The following is a 19,215-nucleotide window of genomic DNA, read 5'->3' on the forward strand; positions in this document are numbered from 1 at the left end:
TCGATGAGTCTGCATCGCAATTCACATCTTCCACATTCCAGACCTTACGAGTTGTTCCTGAAATTGGAAGAGATTTTAAGACAATAGTTAAAGGAGCCTAGAAATATGTGGTTAATTTGGGTCATTTAACCAACCGCACTGCATTGTTTTAGGCAGTAAGTGACAAGTCTTTTAAAATCTCTTGTTTTTTTTCAAAACATCTCGAATCGCCTTTCTCCCAAAGTGAGAGCATCAGTGCCAAAAGTTTGCATCAAAAACCTCTCTAAATCATCCCATACCTCCCAGTCATTCCACCTAGTTAATAGAAAATAACATTTAAATCGTGCAATCATAAGCAAAATGTTAGAAGATACACGAAGAGTCATATCTTCGAAATATAAATTAACACACACAGAAACATACGCGTAGATGTAAGTGCATTTATGCATACACCCCGCATACAAGCATTAAGATATACAGACATATGCATATATAAAATATGAATATTGTATTTCGATTCAGATATTGTGTTAATGTCTATAACGAACATATTGAAACTATTGAACGCAAACACGAATTAAGAGTGCAATACTGTTAAAGAGAAAGTACCGCTGACCGGAAACGGAAGCAGCGAAAAAGAAAAGGACAACGCAAATCAATGAGAGCGCGCAAGCGAGATAGATAGTTAGCGAGTCGGCCAGATAGACAGAGATAGAGACAGAGAAAGAAAGAGAGAGAGAGAGAGAGAGAGAGAGCCGATGGACGAACGAATGACAGAGATAGCGCGTGTAACGAAACAATTTAGTCATAGATTTAAACACACACATTTACAGAGCGATTAACGATTAACGATTAACTATAATGGATAAACGATAACTAAAGCGTGGTCTTAGGTGTTCGATATTCAATTTTTTGTTTTTCGGTTTTAGTTTCTTTTTCGCGGTTCCACTGAGAGATTCCGACACTAGAATTGACTAGAAAACGCAGCGCGATTTGCATATTATATAAATATATTTAGAGCCAGATAGCGAGCGAGAGTAAAGCGATAATTTATAAATAAATATATGTATATATATACATACAGGCATACATATATACATGGATATATACTAGATGTTTATGTAATACATAAATGGCATTGAACGAATTCCAAGCACATTGCAAAAGCCCCCAATTCAAAGTCGCATGAAATACCCCCCCAAAACTTCTTTGTGTTTTACTCCAGATGTAACTCGATTTTTTCTATGCAAAAGTAGTTGAAAATTATATAATGAAAAACGATATACATATATTTAGACCTACATCGACAGTATCCTATTCGAATGAATTCTTTGAGTTCTTGAGTTGCGATTTTGGATATGCAGAAGGTAAATGGAAGAAAAAAAACTAAAAATGTGTATGAAATAGAATTAATAAGGTCCGATATTAACGCCCCTACATTTCGCTATTTGTATGTGGGGAAACAACAACAAATCCAGAAAATATAAAAGAAGAACAACAACCAAGATGATGTAAGCGATGGATCGAAGTAAGAATTGATGCGAACGGCACAAGTATATAACAAATTTCAGCAAGTATATGACTGAGCCAACGACTCAAAAATACATTTTAAACAAAAAGAAAAACCAGAAATATATGAGAAATATAAAAATGATAAGTAAAATGAAAGAAAACGCTTTTTTTAATTGGGTTTTGGGAGGCGAAGGCCAAAATTATTAAACAGTCGTTTAATTAATTTGTGTTCAAAATGTCATATAATCTACATGATTTGGCATATAATATGATTATCTAAGCTGTGCGGTTTGTTTACCAAATTTTGTGTACAAAATATAATTTCAAGTAAACAAATTTAGTTTCGCTTTTAAAGCTTTATTTTTGCTATGACCTTGACCTATGTTGAATGATTGTCTATTTCTTCAATTTCACTTACACTCAGAAAACAATTGATCAAAAAGGTTTTTAAATGTACCATAATTAATGGGAAACTTAAAAAAAGTGTCAATAAATAGCAGAACTACTAACTATATATTTCATATTCCAAAAGTTTTTACAATATTTGTAGATTACACTTTAGTGGCTTGAACTCTTTATATGTTTTAAGAGACTAACAGATATTTACACAGAAAAAAATAATGTGTATGAAATTATGTTCGTTATCCTGAAATACCGTATCATTTAATATAAATTAATTAATGTATTTTAATTAAGTAATACCGACACTATTTTGTCTGCGCCCTACTTGATTTTGGTATACCTCGGGCCTATGCAGCAAATTATTTGTGTGCGGCGCCGCACTTTCACCTCCAGCTCTTGATAATTGCCAGTCTATCTGCTGGTGCCCATTACCCGCCCGGATTGCCCAGATCGCCCAGATCGCCGACTGTGCAATCAGTCGGAACTGGAGCTCTCTCCTCGGCGTTATCGCTTCGCTGGGGTCTCATCTCCGCTTCAGTTTGCCAGCGTCCGCCGCTCGACGAGCCACGATCTACGATCCAAAATGAGCTGTCCATACGCTGGAAACGGGTAAGCCATCAGCACGTGCTGTCCAGGAACAGGAATATATACATAGAATCTCCCCGTAATCATACCCTTAGAAACGATCATGATGACAACGCAGTGCCACTGACCACGGAGGTGGGAAAAATCTACGGGGAGTACCTGATGCTGGACAAACTCCTGGATGCCCAATGTATGCTCTCCGAGGAGGACAAGCGGCCTGTTCACGATGAGCACCTGTTCATCATCACGCATCAGGGTGAGTTTTTTTTTTTGGGTATAAAATAAACTTGAACCCCTCGATGAACCCATTATCCATTTTCCCAAAGCCTACGAGCTGTGGTTCAAGCAGATCATCTTTGAATTCGACTCCATTCGGGACATGTTGGATGCTGAGGTCATTGACGAGACCAAGACCCTGGAGATTGTCAAGCGACTGAACCGAGTGGTTCTTATTCTAAAGGTGAGTTCTTCTGAGAGAAGAGATATTGAAAGTGTACCTCCAGTGAGATAGAACACAATCAACTGAAGATCTGTGATATTTTAATCTTATGAAACTATCAAAAGGCGAAAGAAACAAATAATTGTTTTGAGTCATTCCAAAATTTAGGAAGGAATTTATTGCCTTATACTTCGTTTTAGGTCAAGTTTTCCTAAGTTTTGTATGGAAGGTTCAAGTTTAAGGCAATTATTCCTAAAATCCAGGCAATTTAGTTTTCTAAGCAACTGCAAACGAAGAAACTTATTATTGACTGACCTCGTTTAAACAATCCTCCATTAGCTTTTGGTGGACCAGGTGCCCATTCTGGAGACTATGACGCCGCTGGACTTCATGGACTTCCGCAAGTACCTGGCGCCCGCATCCGGTTTCCAGTCGCTGCAGTTCCGGCTGATCGAGAACAAGTTGGGCGTGCTGACGGAGCAGCGGGTGCGCTACAACCAAAAGTACTCGGACGTCTTTAGCGACGATGGGGCGCGGAATGCGATCCAGAGTTCCGAGAAGGATCCTTCGCTGCTGGAACTGGTGCAGCGCTGGCTGGAGCGGACGCCCGGCCTCGAGGAGAGTGGCTTCAATTTCTGGGCCAAGTTCCAGGAGAGTGTGGATCGATTCTTGGAGGCGCAGGTCCAGAGCGCCATGCAGGAGCCGGTGGAGAAGGCCAAGAACTATCGGCTGATGGATATCGAGAAGCGGCGTGAGGTGTACCACTCCATCTTCGATCCGGCGGTCCACGATGCCCTGGTGCGGCGCGGCGACCGCCGATTCAGCCACCGGGCGCTCCAGGGCGCCATCATGATCACCTTCTACCGCGACGAGCCGCGGTTCAGCCAGCCACACCAGCTGCTCACCCTGCTGATGGACATCGATTCGCTGATCACCAAGTGGCGATGTGAGTGATACCTTACTTTATTCATTGTCTCTCTCCCAATTCTTTAATATTTCTATTTATTCTAAATTGGGTATACCATTAACTAAATTACAAGCGAATTCATTAACTGCGACCCAGAAAATCGATAATTTAAAAATTAGCCGACAAAAAGTGTTTCCAAAACTCTAACTTGCAAAGCACAAAAAACTTAAGAAACGCTTCGAAACCAAATCAAAATTAGGACTTTTGCCAACAATTTGTTGTAACTGGGCCAAAATAAAGAGCAGAGCAAAAATATGAACTTTTTTGTGCAGCTGTTGACCCAATCTTACAATTCGCATAACATTTTAACAAATTTTTTTTCCAATTTTCACATCTTTTATAAAGAGTAAGAGTAAGGTTTTTTTTTGCAAAAATGGGTAAACAAAAACAAAAACAAATTGTATTACGAACTCTATGATGCATGATATTCCAATGTTGGAAACTTAATTTCATTCTTATGGCAAAATTACTGATATTTTTATGAGCAAATTTTGACTTTTTGGTAGCAAATTAGAGTTAGGACTTTTTTTTGTTAACCAAACAAACAAACAACTTTTTTTGTCCAATTTTCTTATTTTTTATAAGGGGATGTCCAGATTTGAATGAAACCCGATTCAAAATTTTATTACCAACTCAACGAGGCATGACAATTCATTATTGAACCCTTATTTTTATTGTTATGTGTCTTTGGGCGAAAAATCTGGTCAATAGTTATATAAATGGCAATTTAGCAGAGTTCAATTGTTATTTTATGCATTTAAATCAAGTCTTGTCTTTTTCTCCAACTAACAACTTTCTATTGCCGCCACAGATAATCATGTGATCATGGTGCAACGCATGATTGGATCCCAGCAGCTCGGCACTGGCGGATCGTCCGGATATCAATATCTGCGCTCCACTCTCAGGTGATCAATGCAAATCTGTCTGCTCGGGGGGATCAGTGATCTCTAACCTCTGTCCTTCTGTCTATTTGGTTTCAGTGATCGGTACAAGGTGTTTCTGGATCTGTTCAACCTGTCCACTTTCCTGATTCCCCGCGAGGCGATTCCTCCGCTGGATGAGACCATTCGCAAGAAGCTAATCAACAAGAGTGTCTGAAAATCAACATAGGTCCTTATCAAGCTGTGTTTGGCTATGACTTACCATTCTCACCTACTATTTCATTGTTTGAGCAATAAAATAACTTGTTTAGTCTTTGTTATTACATACGTTGTGTTTTCTCTTCGATGACTTTTTAATTGAATTATATATTAGTACTACAAGCTTAACAAGACAGTTGTTGATTATGGTTAACAATATGGGGTGAGAATGGGTTTTTCTCAATGTTACATGCATTTTCTGTAGTATTCTTTATATACCCTTTAAGATATAATAAAATATCTTGTAATAAGTTTGTACTTAAGTTTCATGAAATCTTTTTTGTCAAGGTTAATGCCTGAAAGTATGCCATAAATATTATGGTTATCCTGCATTTTTCTTCTCCCTCTTTTTTAATCAATGGAAACCCAATAAAATTAGATTCACGTAAAACGAAAAACAAGATGGGAAATTAACTTTTACACGCAAAATTATATAAAACCCTAAAATAATTCTTAAGTACTTATAAGATTTTGTGCATATAGTTCCAGGTGGAGCTACCAAATGTAATCGTTTTATTTTGTTGAAAATAAATATGTAGTACTAAGCAATCTTATTTGAAAAACAGACAATTAGCTCAAAAACAACTAAATTGAACCAATTTGGGGAATTTATTCCCATGTCTGCTTAAGTTTTCAGACTTGATCTGCATAGTCTATGAACTTAGTAATTAAAAGGCATATAAATAGAGAAAGCATTGTCTTATTGACTCGTCTGATTGTCCCAATAAAGAATATTTAAACTCACAACAAAAACTGTAGTTCTCTGTTTTAGAGTATAACAACGAATGAACGTTAGCTCCGTTTACCTAATTGCTGAATTTAGAATGGCAAAGCAACAATAAATTAATTAAGATTAGTCAGAGGAAAAGCTCTTCACAATTCATACGAGCAACTGACAGCAATTCTAAATTCTAAAAAAAAAACAAATAAAGAAAACTTGTGGGCGAAAAAACGTATCGATGAAATTAATTTGTTATTTTGTAATTTGTAATTGTTAAAAGTTTCATTCATTAGACGCAGAAGTCGTTTGTGAATTTGTTTAATACTTATAAGGTAGAGAAGTTTAATATTTCTCGCCTATTTTAAATCCTCAGTTAAAATAATTTCGAAATTATAATAATGACTTGATATTTGAACAGATCGTGTATATGCTGGTTATCGCATCGCTGTTTGCTCAAATATAGCACACAAAAACATAACCTTTGCCATTGGCCTTTCCTCGGCCGATAAGCACCAGATTAAGGCACTGAGTTTTCAGTTTCATTATTATTTATTAGAATGGGATGCCGACTTAGTTCGCTCCGCTCTTCCCTGGCCGAGTGCAATTAATTAGTGTTGAATGGGTAGGGGAGCGGAATTGGGATCGAGTCGTCTTGCGAAGGGTGGAAACGGATCGGATCGGATCAGAACAATAATGAAATCAGAGAGCTAAGCCCGAAGGCATTATGTAAGCTTAATTCGCTTGAAGCGCTTACGTGAGCCACTTCCGAGGGCAAATACAATTTCGGTCTACCCCCCATTGACCCGAATGTTTGGGGCTATTTTTGTCCGCTCGGGTCGGGTTTTTTGTCTGGCAATTAAAGCTCTGCCCAGGTAATTATGGACCGTAACCCTCGACCAACCCTTGAAGCAGGTCCCTCCAGAATCCAGTGGCAAGTTCAGCGCTATTTTGGATAGTTCGGCTGCAACGGCTGATAAAAGTTTCAAAATTACTGACAAAAATGATGGTTTTATACTTTTTATCTCTTTTTACTCATTAATACATTTTTTTTTTTACAAAATTACCTCTTACCACTATAAATATATTTGCGAAACAGCAATCATTTTTAAAACGGATAGATAAACGAGCTAAATGCTTTTATATCTGTGGCATCAATTTTTGAGAATTTTTGAGGTTTTTGTTGTAAAATCTGTAAACTCTATTTCAAACAAACAATATTAGATAATGAACAGAATTCCAGTTACCAAAATGGCGCCTGAAATAAAAATGCAATATATCATTTTAATGCATGAAAGCTTTATATTTGGATAACTTCTGTTTTGGGAGAGATTTTGTTGGCTTGAGTACTGATAAGAAAACTTAAGATTCAATACAAATTCAAAAAAAGATTGTCATAACTTAGCTTAAGATTCATTTAAATTTTCAATTATAAAATACAACATTTGCCAAACTAAAATAGCCGCCTTCAAAAGGTGTAGCGTACCTAAACGGAGACAAAACCCACGCCGACGACGATCGCGGCGGCGTAAGCTCATTAATAAAACCAACAACAACCGCGGTTCGCGGACGACAGCAGCAGCAGCAGCAGCAACAGCAACAGCTACAACAGCAAATTCTACAGCAGCAACAGCTACAGCAGCAACATCAGCTGCGATCGCTAAGATCTGACGGACGTCGTCGAGCTGGAGTCTCTCGTCAGTCGCTTGCTGAGTCTCCGTTCAGTTGGTCGAGCTGCCTCCGAATTGTACTATACCAAAATTCAAAGAAAATCGTAAAAAACCAAGGCGAAGAGAAGTGCTAATAAATCGAGCAAAATGCGCTGCCTGGCATTGAGCGCGCTCTTCATGTGCCTGGCCATTGCCGGGCACTTTCATTTGGCAGGTAGGTCAACAGACACAGCCCATTTGGGTCACAGGTAGTCGCATCTATACACTCTATTATCCCAATCCCAATCGCAATCCCAATCCCGATGCCGACTCATCAGCTGCCTACAAGAACGAGGTACAGATCACCCCAGATCCTCTAGACGCTGTGGAGACGACAACCAAGAAATCGAGTTGGTTTGGCGGCTTCAAGAAGTTCTTTGGCAGCGACAGTAGCACCACTACAACCACAACGATTGCTCCCCCCACCAGTCCGCGATCGGCGGCAGTGACGCCCACGGCGGCCAAGAAGCCACCGCCACTGACCATCTCGCATGCTCCGCTGGTGCCGTTGGGTCCACGGCCGGATACCCCGTCATCCTCGCCCTTTGGAGCCTCTCCGCCGCCGGCCAGTGGTCCCCAGTGGCCAACGACCAGTGCCAGGCCACCGTCGCCATCTCAGCCAGCTCAGCAGCCCACTCTGCCCATTCAGGGACGTCCGCAGCAGGGAGGCACTGCAGCACCCATTCTGCCACCTGGTTTTGCACCCTACCGGCCACAGAAACCCCAGCCGAATAGCTACGATCTGAGCTACGGCGGTGGTCCAGCACCGGGAACCGGACGACCTGGTTTCGGATTGGCCAGTAGCAGCACCTCCACCACCACGACGACTACCCAGAAACCCATTTCGAGCACCGCAGGTAAGTCACCGCAGCAGAAGGATGAATTCCCGGCACTGCCAGGACCTCGCAGGCCATCGCAAAAGGAGGATTTCCCGGCATTGCCAGCGGCCAAGACTCCACCAGGATCGCCCACGCCCACGCCCACGCCAGGATCTCCGTCGGCCTGGCAATCGCCGCTGCCAACGCCCCAGCATCCGGTGCATCCGCCCACCAAGGTCACACCAGCACCCACACCCACGCCCACGCCCTCCTCCTGGAACACGCCCACTCCAACGCCCACACCAGCGCATGGACACTCGTCCTTTGGACCACATAACGTTGGCGGCGGTGGCATTGGTGGTGCCACCACAACCACAGTGCGTCCCGGATTCCAGACGTCGGGCAACTCGGTGGCCACCGACGACGAGATCCGCCAGCTGACGGAACAGTTGTACACCAAGGAGACCAACAGCCAGATCGGAAACGTCCAGGTGAACCTGCAGGGACGCACGCGATCCATCGACAGCGCCGATGAGGCACCCAATCCGTAAGTAACCCCTAGATTTTAATAAAGACCATACCATACCATGAAAATGGTGTATTTGTATCTCAAAGCTTATAACGATCCTGCTCGTAAACCCCTCTTGGTTTAAAGTTAATATATATATTAAAAGAAGAAAGCAACATTAAAAAATTCTTCAATCCTAAAATATTATAGACACAAATCTTACAATTTCACAGCTGGTTAGGTATATCCTTTATTATTTTTTAAATTAATAAATTAAGAGAGATCTAAAAAAACTTCATTCCCCAAAGACTTTTAAATGTCGACGCCAAGGCCCTGGAGTCCCCGACAATCGCCAAACTGCGGCTGTTGTTCAACAACTACGAGACGGATACGCTGGTCAATGAGCATGTGACTCCTAACGAGCGCAAGGAGGAGAACGACTTCCTGGACGCAGTGATGGCCACACCAGTGATGCGCCAAGCCATGCAATTCCTGCAGCAGAAGGGTCTGGTCAGTCCGGACCCAAAGACCCATCGCGACCTGGTCAAGGAGCTCTGGTTCACGCAGTACTCCCGCGGGCAGGGCAAGATCGGCAGCTCCGGATTCGAGCACGTCTTCGTTCACGAGGTGAAGGACGGCACTATAATCGGGTTCCACAACTGGGTCTACATTGGCGACGAGGAGAAGGACGGCCGTTTCGACTACAAGGGCTACATGAAGGAGCAGGACATTGGCACGGTAAGTTGGTCCTTCAAACGGATCCTGTAAAAAAATCAAGTCGAATAAAAATATTCAGGTAGTAAATCCAGATAACATATTTTATGCTCAATTTAAAAATATTTTGCTTTGATTTTCGTTAATTAAGTTATTTAGTTATATTTAAAACCTTTTTAATTAAAATAAACAACTAATTGGACCCATGTTAATTCCAATATTTTCGATATTCATTAAAATATTTGTATATTTAATCATTTCATTTATATATTATGATTTTATACTTAATTCAAAAACGAAATTATTTGTTTTAACTGTTACATTTTTTAAATCAGAGTAGAGATTGGAGTATATACGTCCATTGTTCAGATGTTTTCCCTTCTGCTGTGTTGCCGATTGTGATGCCTTATATATATTCCATAACCTTTAATTAAGTGACAATTTCTTTTTTTGCAGAAGGGTAAGATCCTGAAGATCCGCTTCTCGCACCAGGGACTCAACAAGCCAGTGAACACGGTCTTCGTGGGCACCTCTCCGGAGCTGGAGCTCGCTCTGTATACGGTCTGTTTCCAGCTGCGGCCGGATCGCACCTGTCCGGTGTCCCTCGGAAACAGCAAGTTCGGCATCATCACCTACTCGTGGCGCTACCGAGGAAAGAACCTGATTGGCAGCGCCTATCCGGAGATTTGAGGCAGTGGGCAGCAATAGCTCCTCGCCGTAGTCATCGTAGCAATTTTTTTTCTGTCGCTTTAATAAATAAAGTAAATGTGTGAAAATTTAAACTGGCTTTAACAAAAAACTAACTAAAAATTTACTTAAGCCCAATTACATTTTTTATGACCGCTTTGGTTGTCTAACAAAATTTTTAAGATTTTGAATCGATTTCACATACGCGCGCTTTGTTAAGCAGTTCTTCGCACTGCTTAGCAAGATTATGAGTTATCGTTATCGGTAGCGCTATCGCTCTATTGGAGTTTCAGAGAATTCAGCTTGTTCCTGTTCGTCTTGAAACCGGAAATTGAGGAACTTCTTCAGATCCTTTGTATTTATTTGCCTAACTGTTTTAAAAAGACATCCCCTCACAAGTCATAACGAAAAAGTTTCCACAAATTGATAGCAAACTAGTTTAAACAACAGACGTAAAATTGCTTAAAGTTTTATCGAAATTGTAATTATAGTTTTTTTTTTTAATTTTTCCTAGGCCTGCAGTTACTGACACTTTAAGTACATTAGAAAACTTAAGTACAAAAACTCTATAAAAAATTAATAAAAGCATTAAAATTGTAAATGTTTTTGGAATAACTTTCCAATTGGTCACACTGCCCGGCAATTACAAAATGAACGCGCGTGAGATGAGAAACCAGTTTCAGCCCCAAAACGCGGCTCTTGGGGCCAGGCTTTGAGCTCTCTCTCTCTCTCGCTTAGGGTTGTCAAATATCTTTGAAATATCGATTAGCCGGCATCAACAGTTTTGAAAATATATTATTTAGGGTAAATCAATATTTAGACAAGAAAATATATAATTTTGAGTTTATTGATTAGGCTTTTTAAGTTAAAGTTATTTTGATATTAGAAATAGGAAAATGTTTTGGTACACATCATTTATTTATATACATTAAGGTATAGCGTAGTTTCTACAAAGCTTTAACCTTTACCATTGCTTTAACCAAGTTCGCATAAGCATATTAAAAACTAAAAAATATGCGGTTGCCATAAATATTAGCTTTGTGGGTTTTTGTCTGACTAAATGTAAAACAACAAATAGTTAAGTGTACAATTTGGACTCATTTAACTCTGATATTTTTACGCTCTCGACAGCCCTGTCACTTGAGCGCTCTCGCTCTTTCTCTCCCCAACAAGTGATCTGCGTTGCTCCAGTGGATTTTCAGTGGTTTCGGCCATTCCAGTTGCTGTTCGACTGCCGGAGGAGTTTGTTGTGAATTTTTTTTTTGGTGCGCGGCGTGCCACGGATTACAACCACAACTGAAAAAAAAAACACACACTCAGCGGTCAAATTAAGTTTTGTTTTTTTTCGTTACCCAACTCGCAAGTGCCGTGCAATTATTTGTTCTAATTTGGTTAACCGTAATTGAAAAGCGTCGAAACTTTTTGACAAACAACGTTGCAACAATCAACCAAATCAACGTTTAAAAGAAAAGAATCACAAACATCGAAACAGCGAGAAAGAGGGGCAAAGAGAAGAGAGCGGCAGAAGACACTGCGGATGAAATGTAGCAGAATTCTTCCTCTTCTAATGTTCTGTGTGCGGTGACGAAGTGACGCCAAAAGAAACCGAGAGAAGAGAGTTGAGAAGACGGAGAAGAAGGAGAAGAAGGAGAAAGACGTCAGAAGAAAGAGCTCAAAAAACATAAAACACAAACTCACACGCTGGCAGAACGGTTCACTGTTCACTGAAACGCAAGGCAACAACAAAGCAAGTAAGTTATGCCCAGCGAGCGAGCGAAAGAGAGTACATCTATCAGTAACCTTTTGCTTGCTCTCTTGGAATTCAAATCAGAATCTAAAACAACAATAACAAGTGTGGAGTGCCAATAGAACCAGGATTGCCAGGCGTGTTTATTGAACAAGTTTGACTGTCTATCGGGGGGAGTGGCTCCGATTTGGAGGGGTTAGAAAATCGCCTCGGTTGTGGTATTGAAAGAAATTATTACAAAATGCTTACGAGTAGTCTAGATATGGTGCCTGCCATTTTTAGGATGTGTGCATTTTTCCAGTGGGTGCAAACTGTGACATCTTATCTCTAAAATTCTTTGTATTTGTATGGAGAGTTATAAATTTATACCCATTCAATTTGATCGGGTAAACAAACCTTCTAAGTAGATGAATATGACGCAATTGTGCTGATTTTATTGCAGGATTGATATGAAAATAATAATATGTAACATATAGTATTTAAGTACACGAAAGAGTTATTGATTGTGTTTCCAATAGTTTTTATAAAGGACTACAGTCTTAGTGAGATATTTTAATGATGATGAGAATAATTCAATTATTGCTGCCCTATAAATCTTTTTGTTTAATTCAGATGAAAACAACTTAATGGTTATCGAAATATCTTACAAGTGTTTGGGTAATAGAGAGTCTGAATAATGGATATTCTAGTTTTAGAATGTTAAAAACCACTCTTCCCAATGAAGTCATCGAGATTTATTCCCCGAAAAAATGCACAATCAATCAGTCAATCAATTAATCAGGCTGCCCAATGCCATTGCCAATACCAGCAATGAGCTCTCTGAGCCACCCCCATCATAGCTAATTATAGAGGTAATAAAGATTTTGTATTGCGGTGAGCTCATCGGAGATGCAATCGATTTCTTACCGTTTGCACGTGTTCGGCTCGAAGCTTTTGGATTCTTTGGGCTTGGGCTCGTCAAAAGCCCAGATGCTAACGTGCAGAGATGGCGATGTCAAGACCTGTTCTGTTCACCCAATGCGATCGATTTCAATTTGTGTAACGGCACCTGGGCCCCCCATCCTCATCCTTATTCTCTGCGGTTCCCGATCCGCTGTTGCAGTTGCATAAGCTCGTCCTAACGGTTCTCGAGTGGTTCTATAGACGTTATATTTCGGTTGTATTTATTTTCCCATCCCTACGATCGTCGCAATCGGATGCCTCGATTTGGCTCGTCTCGCCTCGGTTCGGTTCGCTTCGTTTTTGTTTCGATTCGTTTTCGATCAGCGACGTTTTGGCAAATCATGCCAAGCCAAAGCCAAAAGAAGGCAAGAACGCTGCGCTGCCAACGGTATACGATGGCAAACAGTTAGGCGTGCAAAAAGCCAGAAAAATAAAAAAAAAAATTGACGCAAAAGCTATAAAACAAAAAATTGGTGGTGGCGCAAAAGAAAACTGGTTCCGGCCATCGAAGAATGCCGCAGCGGCCACTTGGCCAGGTCCGAATGTCTCTGCCTGCCTGAGTGTAAGTGTATGTGTGTGTGTGTGTGTCTATGTATGCGTGCCACTTCCGTACAACAACGCCCTGACCCCCTCCCCATCCTTAGTTGGCCTCTCTCCCGAGTTCGCGTTCGTTGCCTGAGTCTTTTGTTTTCCCTGCTCTTTGCCGTGTTTTCTTATCGCTGCTATAATTTTATACCCTGGCGGAGGGTGTATTCATTGGGACTAGACCGTTGCATCGCACAGGGGTCAGCGTTAAGAATAATAACAAGCTCATAATCCAATAACAATTCCTTGGGAATTTTATGGGAGAACGGTTTTTATGCCCTTTTGTTGAGAGGTTAAAAATGGTTTAAAATTTTGAAAAATTACATTTCTCCGAAGTCTCCAAGTCCAAAACGTTTTTACAATATCTAAAGGTTTATGGTGTATAACAAGAAATAGAGCCTTTATCATTTTATCATTTTAAAAATCTGTAATTTTCTTCCCAACTAAACCAATATTTTTAAATTTAATTCTTATTTTCCTTTCTTTCATGCCATTAATAGATTTTTTATTAATGAACTCATATTTTTGTGTTTGCTCAAATAAGCTAAGACTTTAAAATCAATTTACTCCAACTTGAAAGTTTTGAGCAAAAGAAAGCAAAAGATTAGTTTAAAAACAATCGAATTAAGTCCATTGATCATATATTTGTAGGCAATTAAAAAATATCTTCAGGAAATACCGTTTTAATCCTTGTGTTAATCAATTAGTTTACGAGGGTATCTAGTATTCCCGCTGTTAGGTTTCCCATCGTGCTATCGATAATTTTGTTTGCTTTTCGCTTTCGTGCTCATTTTCATGCTGGCAAAGAAAAAACCGAGCCACAAATGCTAAAAATGCATAACAAAAGGCAAAGCAAACACCACCACCAATGCCAGCTCACACAATCACTCACACTCTTGCTAATGCGACAAAGATGTTAATTGACTTTTACTTTATTTAAACAAAATAGTCACAGCTCACACAAACAACAACGAACCGATCTCCATTGAGTGAAATTTTTAATTTACGTTTTTTATTAAATTATTTTCGTGTGGTTTTTGTGGCGAATCTCGGCATCTTTGGCGTCATCATCTCGGACAAAGACTTGTGTTGTTGTCGTCATCGATTTCGTTTTTTGACCGAAACCCTAAACACTGTTATTAAGTTTTAATCGATTTGGATGATGCGATAATTGGAGGCATCAAAAATCAATTTCGCTTGGGAACTTTTGATAGCTGATGAATAATTTCATTAAATCGATAAACGAGAATTACATATCTGGGCAAAACTCTAAAATTGTTTTGAGAAAGCCGCGAAATGGAAAATTTGGTTATATATCAATAAAGAAGGTTATTCTTGAGTTGTAATTGCACATGATAAAAATGTAGAAAAGTTCTGATTCTTATAACCCTGCCTTTTTATGATCAACTAAGGAAACTCATTTAAAATGGGATATTTAGAGCTTAAAAATATTTTTGTAGCGTGTAAATAAAAATTGCAATAACATATCCAAATATGGCTGTAACATAAAAAGCATAAAAAAACGAGACTTCTTTCTTCACTTCTTTAATTTCTCTCTTTCATTAATAAAATAAACACTGCTTGAAATTAATGGAGCTATTATTATATGTTCATTAAAATGTAGTCTGAAGTTTTAATTGGGTACTAAATCGATTTCTCTGCAAAACTACATGCTGTCCATGGAAACAGAGCACCATCTTTGGCGGCGGCACCTCCGACAGATTTGCGGCTAAAAATATATTGCAATACCTTTTTGGCCCCGAACTGGCTTGCCCCACATTCCACAACGCCCCCAAAGACGCAGCTGTTTCCCAGCTCGTGGGCGCCCATTTCCATTTCCATCTCCGATTCCACCTCCAATTCGCCTCTGTGGTGTTGTTGTTAAATTAATAGTGGCCCTTGTGGATGGAAACCAATGTTGCGGGTGCGGCAGCAACGCATAGACGCAAAACGATTGCAAAAAGCAAATCAAGCGGCACTCCTATGGCCAACACCAACGGATTTCAGTTGATATTTCAGTTTGTTAGAATACTTTATGCACCGCCACTTTCAATTGTCTACGGCAGAGACTTTTGAAAATTTCCCTTTTTTGTTTCTGCATGCATAAAGTTATCCGCTGCTTCGAATCGAGTTGTATTGTGGGCTTGTCTGTCTCTGTGTTTGTGATCGATGAGCAAGCTGGCAACATGGCGCGCTTTTTATTTTTTTTTTATTTTCTTCCAAAGGTTTATTGGCCTTTTGGCTTACTCTCTGCACGCGTAAGTGTGTGTGTTTGTCGCCATTTTAGCTCTAACTTGGCTTATACCATTTGGCTTGGCTCTGGTTTTGGTTTTGGTTTTGGCCCTGGTGCTAGTGAAATCGTGCGCCGACTTCAACTTCTTGCTAAATATTTCTTCTTTCTACATGAAATTTTCTATTTGTCCAACCCGAAAGCGAAAAAAAAACGAAAAAACGAAGAAACGAAAAAATGCCAGGCCAAGAGCAGCAGCAGGGCAATTAAGCCGCTTACTGCAACAACACAGAATAATATATGACTAGTCACTCCCTAGACAAACCAAGCCAAGCCAAAAGCGGCGAGTGCGTGCTGTTGACTGTTTTTGGCCAAAGCTTTTAGCCAATAAGTCAAACTGTCAGTCAGGCAGTCGCAGCCAGACGTTGTTGACGTCGCCGTTGGGTTTAATTGAAATGGCACGGCCAGAGGAAAATAGGTTTCTTCGGACTCGGCCTGCAGTCAAAATTGAATTAGCATGGATTTTCTCGAAGCCACAGGGCAACGAGTTGCAGATTATCGCGGATCTTGGCGGTTACTGAGTTTTAGTTGGATACAGATTAATTTCAAAATAAACAAGTCTTGACATTTTTTATATTGGATATGGTCATTAAAAGATCTTATTGCATTTTAACATAAAAGCTAACTTATGTTCTTAAATACGTATTTTCAAGGTTTAGGAATCAATGCTTATAAATTTACTGAATGGTTTCAGATTAGGCTAGCTAGTTCATCTGATAAGATATAAATTATGTTAAGTTCGCTTAGAACCTTAAAGGCAGGTAAATCTTTAATTTTAAAGATAAATCTTAATTTGTAACTGCATGACAAATTTATTATTTCCAATAGGCAATTCAATAAACATTTCTAAGCCTCAACAAAAAATAAATAAACCATTTAATTACTGAATGTCAGGATTGTTTATTATTATCCTTTAATCTATACATCATATACGCAGACAAAACGAAAGCCAACTTGCATATCGAATAGCAATAAACTTAAAATAATACACAAAGTGAACAATAAATAATGCATGATTGCGGCGAGCAAAGAGCGAATGTGTTAAGTGGGTAACAAAAACGCAACTTGAAAGTAAACCGAAATTAATTGCTGCTCGAATTGCAAATTGCAGTTCGTCAAACTGACTCAATTAAAACAAAATCGAAATCGTAAACGAAAACGGTGAATTAAACAACCAAAGCAACATAATTAAATATCGGATTTGGCCTGTGCGTGTGCGAGATGTGGAGAGGTGTTGTTCAGATAAAAAAACAATCTGCGGCCTATCGAGTTTCACTTCGTGGCAGGCAAAGCCGCACCTCCTTCTACCCTCTCCCTTCCCCCATCCAGCTTTCTAGGGCCATTCAGACTTCTCAGCTATGCCAAGAATGTATCAATACACTCGAAACGAGAAACTAGCTGCCAATCGACAAGAAACACATTTTTTAAGCCACACTCACACACCAACACTCGATTCCGGCTTATGCATAACTTAACATTTAAGCATTTTTAAACAGGTGCGGTCCACTACCCCTGTGTGTGCGTGTGTGTATGTGTGTGTCATAGCTGATAACAAATCATTTTTAGAAATCGATGAAACACATCGCATATATGTAGAATTCGATTTTGTCTTCTGCGGTCATGGGAACAGGGTTGTCATAAAAACATTCCCATGTCGAAATGGAAATGAGAGAGGAATTTGTTGTTCAGCATCGTTCTAAGTCATACAGACCATAGAAAATACACTTTATTTGTTGTTAAACGCACTTGTAGTTGTTAATAAACATCAAAAGACTTAGGCAACGAACTTGGACACTTGTTAAAATTTTAGGATTTGACACCACAAAACAAAAGACTTAGGCAACGAACTTTGATAGTTCTTAAATATAAAATACCTGAAGTGCTTAAAATTAAATGCTTTTTCTTTATTTATTTATTTATATTTTTATAATAAAACTTAGATTAAGAAATAAGATTTTACCAATGAACAAATTAATTATTTCTAATTGAAAATTAAATAGTGTTATGCATTCAAAATGAGGATACGAATATTAAATCAAGTATCTTCGATTGAGTAACTTCCGTTACTAGCCGAGCTGCCCAACCCAACATGGTTGTACTTACCCTGTTAGTGATCCAACAGTTCGCTGCAAATGAAATTCTTATGATTGTTATTCCACATCGTTGGATATTTGCTCATTGATTACGAACACACACACATACTGTCGCATAATCATGATGTTATTGGCGACTTTGTTGTTGTTGCTATTTTCGTTGCTGCCGTTTTGGTTTTGTTGCTACCTTAGCATTAAACATGGACTGCAGGCAGCGACGTCTTAGCATTGGAATGCGGTCGAACCCGTAGCTAGCCAAGATTTTTGTTGGCCGCCTTAGCCATTGTTTTTGTTTTAATAACACAGATAGAAAAACTATAGAAAATTGGTTTTGAAACGATGACAAATAAATGACAAGGGTTAGTCGATATTGAAATAAAACCTTTACTTTTAGTCTAAAAACAAAAATAAAAATCAACATAAAAGAAAGCACGAATTTTTTAATGTAGTTGTACAGACCAACAATTTTGAAATGGAACACTTTTATCAAAGAAATGATTTCATTTCCTTACCCTAAACACCTTTAAAACCACATTCTTTATGGACTTACAGTTTTAAAAATTTTTAAGTTTATTTAGTCTTTTGTCGCAGTGCATGGTATGTAGCCCCAAAAGATCAACGGAAAGAGAGGGCTAGTGCGTACGTGTTGGCCTGATGAAGCGGCGAACTGAATGAAATTGTCTGACGAAGTGTCAGCCTCCCCCCAGCCATCTCGAAAACAAGTTCCTCTATTGACTCTGTTAATTCGTGAGCACTTGCCAGGCCAGTTGGCATCATAACTACAGATTCGTTACTGGGCCAGGCCCAACTCCGAACTCCAATCCGAATCTGAATCCGAATCCAATTTCAAATCCACTTCCAGCCAACAAATCCAAATCCGATTGACTCACTTAAGCCAAAACTGCATGAATCAATTCAAATCGCGACAACTTCTCTCTCTCTCTCTTTCCCGCCGTTGTCTTATTTTCATTTGATGTTTCTGTTGTTTTGGGCATAAATATTTATGTATGTCTGTGTGCAAAAGGCATTTGCCGCAAAACAGGTGAAAGTTTTGCCTGAGAAAAGGCAAAGACAAAACAACAACAGCAGCATAAGCAGAAGCAGAAGCGTGTCTTGATCCCCACATCTTATTTCGATGTTGCCGCTTCTGCTTAATATTCTTTTGGCCAACCTATATATTCTGGGTTTGTTGGGCGTTCGCATTTCATATTTAAAATATTGCTTTTTGGAAATTTCTTAATGAACTTGAATGTTTGGCTTCTTTCCCTGGCCGTTCCCTTTTGTGGGCCGATCATAATTTTAAACGCATTCTTGGCATATTAATTGACTTTCATTGGGCCTCGTTGAGGCCGACAATATTGGTGATGACTTTTACTTTGAT

General features: G+C 39.5%; 3 protein-coding genes across 3 annotated transcripts in view; all 3 read left to right on the forward strand.

Moving 5' to 3' along the window:
- Positions 1-2,366: 2,366 nt before the first annotated feature.
- Positions 2,367-5,090, forward strand: LOC108145106 (tryptophan 2,3-dioxygenase). The gene is made up of 6 exons (XM_017270306.1): positions 2,367-2,502; positions 2,574-2,734; positions 2,805-2,938; positions 3,257-3,863; positions 4,696-4,789; positions 4,865-5,090. Exons 1-6 carry the CDS (start codon positions 2,477-2,479, stop codon positions 4,980-4,982), a joined length of 1,140 nt encoding a protein of 379 aa, XP_017125795.1. The 5' UTR covers positions 2,367-2,476; the 3' UTR covers positions 4,983-5,090.
- Positions 5,091-7,423: 2,333 nt separating this feature from the next.
- LOC108144939 (poly(U)-specific endoribonuclease homolog) lies at positions 7,424-10,272 on the forward strand. The gene is made up of 4 exons (XM_017270097.2): positions 7,424-7,625; positions 7,729-8,815; positions 9,085-9,514; positions 9,947-10,272. The coding sequence occupies exons 1-4, from the start codon at positions 7,559-7,561 to the stop codon at positions 10,178-10,180; spliced, it is 1,818 nt and encodes a 605-aa protein (XP_017125586.1). The 5' UTR covers positions 7,424-7,558; the 3' UTR covers positions 10,181-10,272.
- Positions 10,273-11,408: 1,136 nt separating this feature from the next.
- The window catches only part of LOC108144263 (unconventional myosin-XV), a 38,571-nt gene continuing 30,764 nt past the window's right edge, over positions 11,409-19,215 (forward strand). Inside the window, 1 exon segment of the mRNA XM_017268949.2 lies at positions 11,409-11,928. The gene's annotated coding sequence lies outside the window, so the exon portion shown is untranslated.

This window comes from Drosophila elegans, unplaced genomic scaffold (genome assembly GCF_018152505.1).
Source record: "Drosophila elegans isolate 14027-0461.03 unplaced genomic scaffold, ASM1815250v1 contig_149, whole genome shotgun sequence".
In the NCBI taxonomy this organism is placed as follows: Eukaryota; Metazoa; Arthropoda; class Insecta; order Diptera; family Drosophilidae; genus Drosophila; species Drosophila elegans.